This window comes from Achroia grisella, unplaced genomic scaffold, assembly GCF_030625045.1.
Source record: "Achroia grisella isolate CSIRO2021 unplaced genomic scaffold, CSIRO_AGI_Agris_v1 utg461, whole genome shotgun sequence".
NCBI lineage: Eukaryota > Metazoa > Arthropoda > Insecta > Lepidoptera > Pyralidae > Achroia > Achroia grisella.
Genome location: NW_026712871.1, coordinates 1383795 through 1392700, shown reverse-complemented (window position 1 = coordinate 1392700; position 8906 = coordinate 1383795). Strand labels below are relative to the sequence as shown.

General features: G+C 36.2%; 1 protein-coding gene across 1 annotated transcript in view; it reads right to left on the bottom strand.

The window, feature by feature from the left end:
• Positions 1–6585: 6585 nt before the first annotated feature.
• Positions 6586–8906, bottom strand: part of LOC131845367 (endoribonuclease Dcr-1) — a 59604-nt gene continuing 57283 nt past the window's right edge. The window contains 2 exon segments of the mRNA XM_059194422.1: positions 6586–7067; positions 8692–8824. Of these exon segments, the coding sequence (XP_059050405.1) occupies positions 6896–7067; positions 8692–8824 (305 nt within the window). The 3' untranslated portion in view covers positions 6586–6895.

Sequence of the window (8906 nt, the reverse complement as noted above, 5' to 3'; positions counted from 1 at the left end):
GTTATTCCTTGTTACATTAGCTATTTGCCAATAAAAGTCCCGTCAAAATCGGATTTCAGAGATTAGCCGGAACAAACAGACAGACAGACAAAAATTGTAAATAATGTTATTTTGGTGTACATGTACCGCATTTATATTCATATGTATGTAATAAAAAACGGTTATTTCAGTATTACAAAAAGACACTCAGACAGATTAAATTGGAGAGAAAAACAACTGTCTGTCTCGATTTCACGTCAAGACTACTGAACCGATTTAAATGAAATTTGGTACACAGATACCTAGTCTAGACCCTAAGAAAGACATTATTGTATATTTTTTCTTTATTTGGTCAAGGTTACTATAACACGCGGACGGAGTTGCGGCCTCCACTAGTATTAACGTATTAACAATATAAGGAAAGACAATACTTAATTACTAAATTTCTAACGTCCAATTAAATTAATTTAAGCTGGCATTTTAACTCTATAGAAGTACACCATTGTCATGAATAAAGATTATTAAAAAAAAAAACGTACACCGCCTCCCGCCAAATGTGTAAAGTACAACGTGATTGGTTGGATTTCAGCCAATGACAGCACGCCATTTGCCGCGTAGTAAAGTGTTTCTACTATATTGTACAAATGCATTTTTTTATCATTTGTTACGTGTTGTGGTATTAAGTTTCTGTATGCAGTATGTGCAGCGGTGGTCCAGCGGTTTGCGCACTGGTGGTCGCAGGTTCAATTCCTCGTACGATGCACAGATTTGTATTAATGAGTATGGTTATTTGTATTGGTTTGGGTGTTCTCTTTTTATGTAAATAGACCGGATTTCCTTCAATACAACTATATCAGAGGATAGATAGATAAAAACCTCGAAAGACAGGTTCAAAATTCAAAATTCATTTTAGTTTATACAAAAAATTGAATTATCAGTTTATTCAAAAATGAAAAACTGAAATTTTAAAATTAAAATTTTTTTGAATACACTAAAATGAAAAGAGCTTCCATTTACATCTAGATGCACACTTAATGAGCCGATATATTGACGTAATAGAAAATATAACAGAATTTAGTACTATTTATAAAGTTACACAACGGCAAATACTAACCTTTTTTACGGTTTTTGTGGTTTTTGCGTGTTTCGGAAGTTCGCGGCGAAAATGATTACATGCACAAGTGATATACATCTTCATTGAACAATAAGATGCGGGATGACTTCGGCTCCGACATATCCTATTAATTCTTAGTTACGAATTTCGGAAGCATGTTTTTTCTTAAAATGAGGCACCTATCCCTATGCGGCATCTACCCGGTTATACCCTAAGTATAAGCAATCCCTTCCAGAACCTATCCGGCATCTACCCGGTTTTTTTAAGTATAAGCAATCCCTTCCAGAACCTATCTGGCATCTACCCGGTTTTACCCTAAGTATTAGCAATCCCTTACAGAACCTATCCGGCATCTACCCGGTTTTACCAAAGTATAAGCAATCCCTTCCAGAACCTATCCGGCATCTACCCGGTTTTACCCTAAGTATAAGCAATCCCTTCCAGAACCTATCCGGCATCTACCCGGTTTTACCCTAAGTATAAGCAATCCCTTCCAGAACCTATCCGGCATCTATTCCGGTTTTACCCTAAGTATAAGCAATCCCTTACAGAACCTATCCGGCATCTACCTGGTTTTACCCTAAGTATAAGCAATCCCTTCCAGAACCTATCCGGCATCTACCCGGTTTTACCCTAAGTATAAGCAATCCCTTCCAGATAACTTTTACAGATTTGGGTACCTATATTATATATGCCTACCTACATACGTTTTTGAGTGTAGGCACTTAATTCTATCAGTTGTCTAGTACCTACCCATAACGCAAGATCTGCTTACTTTGGTACTAGATGACGATGTGTTAATTGTACAGAATAGAATAGAATAGAAAATCATTTATTCAAATAAACTTAATTTAAGCACTTTTGAATAGTCATAACAATTTGTTTTTTATCTACCACTCGTTCGGAAAGCTGTCTCATCACAAGAAGAACGAGCAAGAAACTTGTGTGTTGCTCTTTTAAATAATCCTTGTAAGTTTACATTTACAAGTCGAAACGTGTGAATACAAACCACCACCAAGCACTAATTTTTTGGGTCAAATACATATAATCATGCAATAAGATTAAATCAGTCGTAGTGATAAGAGCAGACCAGTCCCTACAAGCAGCACTCGTTCACGAGTATGATGGATGAGCCAGCCATCACTGCGCTCGACCATATTTTAGGGAGCCCATTGACCCGGCCCACCACGCCGCCACATGTCTGGACATTTTAGTGAGCATGACTACTCATTCCACACGACCACGTCACAGCTACAAAAATTACTATATGGTAGTTACAGTATTCGCACTTTACATAAGGATGCATGCGGCAATCAATACAAAATAGAATAGAATACGCTATCATATATCAAGAAAGCAGTATGAAAATTAGAATAGAATAGAATAGAATAGAATAGAAAATCATGTATTCAAATAAACTTAATTTAAGCACTTTTGAATAGTCATAACAATTTGTTTTTTATCTACCAGAGATATTATTATAGGTATCGCATGAGTTTTTTTTTTGGGGATAATAATGAAATGTTGAACCTGCCAGCACTAACGGTTTACGCTGGCGGGGTACCAGTGGAGGATAATAAGATGAGTATGAAGGTCAGGTCAGCACATCGTGACAAATTCACTAGGAATTTATCACGATGGTTTCCAGGGGGAACCGCGTGGAGGTCGACCTAACATGCTACATTGCTAGCAATGGGAATTACTAGTTCCCATTACTAGTAATCTATGTATGAGTTTGCTTCTAGGACTCTAACGGTGCTCTACCATACCGCCTTAGGTAGATACTTCCGATAGTCGCGGGTTCGGGTCCTCGCACGGTACATACAATTGTTTTCATGAATATGATTCTTTGTGTCGATCTGAGTGTTTCCTATGTGTATTAGTTGTCTAATACCTATAACACAAACTATGTTTAGCTTGGGACTAGATGGCGCTGTGTTAATTATCTTGAGATATATATTGATGGGATCTTAACCAGACCTACAAGGGAGAAGGTATCGTTGGTCCCGACCAACCTGTTGACCTGCACGATCTTCCTGGAAACCATCGTGATAAATTCCTAATGCATTTAATATGATAGGCCAACTGACCTGACCTCATGCTCATCTTATCATCCTCCACTGGTGCCCCGCCAGCGTAAACCGTTAGCGCAGACGGGTGCACCATTATATTATCATCCAATAAAAAACAGACAGACAAGAGATATTACTTACCGTCATTTTGTCTGCACAAGCTTTCATTCCTTCCGGATTATTTTTCGACATGATTGGCCGTCCTTGTGATATAATCTAAATTCATAGTTTCATTAAGATCTGTTCAGCAGTTTTAGTTGTGAAATCCTACAAACAACCAGACAGATAGACTTTCATATTTATAACTAGCTGAACCCGCTACTTCGTCCGCGTGGAATTTGACTTTATTTTTCTAAAATAAAAGTATCCTAAGTGACTCCTTATTACATCTACCTGCCAAAAAAAGTTCCGACAAAATCGGTCCAGCCATTTCAAATATTAGCTGGAACAAACAGACAGACAAAAATTGTTAAAAATGTTATTTTGGTGTATGTACCGTATTTATTTCATATGCATGTAGTAAAATACGATTATTTCAGTATTACAAACAGACATTTCATTTATATTTATAAATTATATTAGTCGGTACAGAGAGTCATTCCACAATCTTATAATCCCTGACTTCGCGGCAATAGATACCCATAAAATAACGGTACCCACTGACCTGCAACCCAATCCAGTGCACTGTTAAAGTACACACACACCGGGTCCAGACAGAAGACGACCGGATGACAGGAAAACGGAGACAGCCTCTTATGGAACACAACGAACGACACTCGCGAAATAGTTTGTATTATCAGTGAACACACGCGGTATCTTCGTGTAGGAGTCTACAGAACTGTTCCATAACGCGTCTATGTATAAATAATTAGTTAATGTAGAAAAAGAGGAGCACAATGTCCGATTCTCCTCCTCCATTTTTGGCTTTGCCTTCGCATTTAGCCAATATCAAAGTTAGGGAAATATACACAGAAATATATAGAACGGAATTTTGATTCTTATGACATTTATTTTATCGATAACAAAAAACGAGCGTTTCTTTTTTTTATATTTAAAATTATATTGGCTCTTTTAGCGACCAGTTGCACATTTAGTAGTCATTACATAGTATAAAACAAAGTCGCTGTCGCTGTCTGTCCGTGCCTATGTATGCTTAAATCTTTACAACTACGCAACGGATTTTGAAGCGGGTTTTTTAATAATAATAATAATAATCTCAGGACAATTCACACAGCGCCATCTAGACCCAAGTTAAGCTAGCTAAAGCTTGTGTTATGGGTCCTAGACAACTGATACAAATACATAGATAATTTTTTTTTTCCTAAATACATACATATTATACATAGAAAATACCCAGACCGATACAAACAATCATACTCATGAATACAAATGTTTGTGCCGTGCGAGGAATCGAACCCGCGACCATCGGTCGTAAAGCGGTATGCTAGACCGCTAGACCACCGAGGTCGTCAATAATAGATAGTGTTTCTAGAGGAAGGTTTATATATATAAAACATGTACACCCGGGCGAGTTTGAGAATAGGCTACTATTTTTCATACATCTAAGTGATAAGGGATGTTTACACCTAATATTTTTTTATTTTTTTATAATGTGTCCTTAAATTACGCCACTAAGGGGCAGGACATTGTCGATTATATTCGTACCAAGAGTAACCTGACATTGAGGGTAACGCAGCTAAAGTCGAGTCACAACGCGAGTTTCAAATCGTTTGTGGCCCTGGTCCCCATCGACTTGCTGCTCACCTTCATGAAAGAGGACTACTGGCCGAAAGGTGTGGTGTATCGGCGCTACCGTGGCAGATTGCCGTCTTCAGTGCCGTGATCACACAGACAATATCATTGTATTAGTTTTTAAATATTATATTATATGTATGTTAGTCTATAAGGTATTTATAATATGGGCCTAGTTGCCTGAAATAAATGAATAAATAAAAAATAAAAATACATACAACTTACATTTTCACTCATCTACAATCAACCCCTATTTTTAAAAGCTTATTTAATTTATATGTAAAAAGGTTTACAGGGTGAGCTAGTAGAATAATAAAATCAGGTAGTTTAAGGACAGGTTTACAATAAAACTAATATTAATTATAATAATTAATATTTTATTATCAAATACGGAATTTTATTATATAAAATACCATAATTATATTAAAAGATGAATACATTATTGATTAAAATACACCTTAACACTATTCCCTTGTTGAAAACAGATTGGCTTCACTATCACAAGCTGTGGGTAGTGAGTACAATCCTGGTTGACACATAAATGGCATGCAAATTATTTATTTACTCACTAGTTGACCCGCGCGACTTTGTCTGCTTATTTATTTATCTTCTTATATCTAGACTTCGTCTGCGCCATATTTTCCCCGTTTTTGTGCAACATTTTTTATTGCTGCTCCGCTCCTATTGTTTGTAGCTTGATGTTATATAGCCTATAGGGTTCTACGATAATAGGCTATAGAATGATAAAAGAATTATCAAAATTGGTTCAGTAGGTCCAGAGATTACCCTCTACAAAACTCATAAAATACCTCTTAATAATCTTAGTATAGAGAAGGTGAATTGTTAGTAATGTAGACTAATAACTCCATTGGTAGCAAATGTACCATGTCAGGTTGACCTCCGTGGGGTTCCTCTGGACATCATCGTCATAAATGCCTGTTGAATTTACCACGATGTGCTAACTGACCTAACCTCATGCTCATCTGATCATCCTCCTACTGGTGCCCCGCCAGCGTATACCGTTAGCGCAGGCGGGTGTACCGTTCCATTATTATGTAATAAAAAACACATTATTATAGATTTCATTCAATTTTTACTCTTTCATAACTCTAGCTATTACCGCGATTTTGATTGCACAAACTTTCATCCCCAATTTCATCCCTGATTTCATCCCTTGCTGATTATTTTTCAAGATAAATGATTATGTCTGTCCTTGTCATACCATCTATATTCATAAAAACTTTCATTTAAGATCTGTTCAGCAGTTTTAGTTGTGACAAGCAACAAACAGTCAGACAGATAGACAAACAGACTTTCATATTTATAATAATATTAGTATAGATATTTTTTATGTTTGTAATGACAAACAAGCTGACGGCCCGCCTGATGGTAAGTGGTAACTGTCGCCTATATACATGAACAGTACTATGATCACCACGTTATCATGCCAGTTCATTATCACGTGATATATTTATGCGTTTAGGTAATTCATATCACTATCAGTTAGTACATATTAAACATTAATTATCTTTTTCTTTCTTTTCTGTTCTTTTCTTTTCAATCTTATTTTCATTACTTGTCATTCTGCTTGTCCACTTTCTTCTTTGTTCTTTTCTTTTCAATTGGCTCATTACTTGTCACACTAGACAGACTTTAACAGACAGATTTTAAAATTCTGTTCTTATTCTTCCAACTTCTTTTCTTTCCTTTTGAATGTAGCCCATCCAAGAACCTAGTTAACTGGCTTTAAATCATTTTGGGTCTTCCTTTTCAACTTTTGCCCCACCTTCTCTATCTTCTTGATATATCTTTCTTTTCTACCGTTTCTAAATAATTTTGAATTCCCTTTTTCAACTTTTGTCACATCTTCTCTATACTCCTTTTTTTCTACCGTGTATAAATCATTGTCAATTATCTTTTCAACTCTCGCCTCACCTTTTCTATCTTCTTTACGTATCTTTTTCTACCGTTTTCGCTACTAACACTGCGGTTTACCAGCGGCTGACGAGGCGCGCAGATGTCGCAGAGCACAGCGGGCGGCTGTACCTTTTGCGATGCGGTAGTTGCGACCGACACCTTTGAACACGCCGCGTCCAAACACTTCGACGCAGACGCGAACACGACGACCATCGGCCAGACGCTCCGGTTTGCTGAAAAAAAAAATAGTATGATATAGAATGATAACCCTTCATACAGCGCCATCTAGTCCCAAGCTAAGTAGAGTTTATGTTATGGGTACTAGACAACTGATATAATTATATTTTTTATAATAATAATCTCTGGACAATTCACACAGCGCCATCTAGTCCCAATCTAAGCAGAGCTTGTGTTATGGGTACTAGACAATTGATATAAATATGTTTTTTATAATAATAATCTCAGGACAATTCACACAGCGCCATCTAGTCCCAAGCTAAGCAGAGCTTGTGTTATGGGTACTAGACAACTGATAGAAATATATTTTTTATAATAATAATCTCAGTACAATTCACACAGCGCCATCTAGTCCCAATCTAAGCAGAGCTTGTGTTATGGGTACTAGACACCTGATATAAATATATTTTTTATAATAATAATCTCAGGACAATTCACACAGCGCCATCTAGTCCCAATCTAAGCAGAGCTTATGTTATGGGTACTAGGCAACGTTATATCTCTGCTCTACACGCGCAATGGCCCAAATGAGAGCCTATATGCGGAGAATAGGGTCCATATGATAGATAAATAGATAGACATATCGTTTATTTGTTTGTTACTTATCACACACAATTACATGTTCATAGATATAAACAATACATAGTACGACATAAGATTTACAAGTTTGTGTATTATGTGTGATCTGTAGCAATACAAAAACGCGTATGTGACACCCCTGGTGTTTCAGGCGTCCATAGGCTACGGTAACCGTTTACCATCAGATGGGCCGTATGCTTGTTTGCAATAAAAAGGTCGAAGCTCAGCGCGGAACATTGTTCAGGGAATAAAACACTGATTTTCAGCTTCAACCCATTTGAGAGTACGTGAAAATAATATTTGACCCAAAAATTTCTGCTGGTTGGTAGTTTGTATTCACACGTTTCGACTTGTAAATTAAAAGAGCAACACACAAGTTTCTTGCTCGTTCTTCTTGTGATGAGACAGCTTTCCGAACGAGTGGTAGATAAAAAATAAATTGTTATGACTATTCAAAAGTGCTTAAATTAAGTTTATTTGAATAAATGATTTTCTATTCTATTATATTCTATTTTAATTAAAATAAAAAGAGCAATATTATTGGTGACTGTCTGTGCGCTGTGTGTATAATAAAAATAATGTAAATAGTTCAGAAATAATATTGGTTCGCGTAGAAATTGTAAAGTAAAATATATTTAGTTGTTTTTGTTATAGCGTAGGCCAATAAAATATACTATGTAAATCAGATTGTAACGCTGTTGTTTTCTAATATATAAAATTCTCATGTTTATACTCCTCCGAAACGGCTTGACCAAATTTGATGAAATTTTATATGTATATTCAGTAATTCTGAGAATAGGTTTACAACTAATTTTTATACCCCTAAGTGTTAATGTGTGCTGACCCAAAAAATTTATTTTTATTTTTTCTACACAATATATTATTTTTTTTATTAAGTGGCATTAAAAAATACATCCAACCCTAAGTTTTCACCCTTCTATCACTAACCCTTATTTTTATTTATGGAGTTATTAATTTATTTATATGGCAAAACAACGTTTGCTGGGACGGCTAGTAATTAAAAAAAAATTGAATACATACCCAAACTTGGCAGTATCAGGTTCTGCCTCTAACAATTCTCTGACGGGAGACTTGGGGGCGGCAGCGCTGAAAGCTTCCAATTCTGCGCCCATGAGGTTTACGTAGGACTTCCATACAGCATCCAGAGACATCCCTGTGGAGGGAATTTGTTGAGAAACTCTTTTAATATATTTTTTTTTATACTACTATGGTAGCAATCAAGCATACGGCCCATC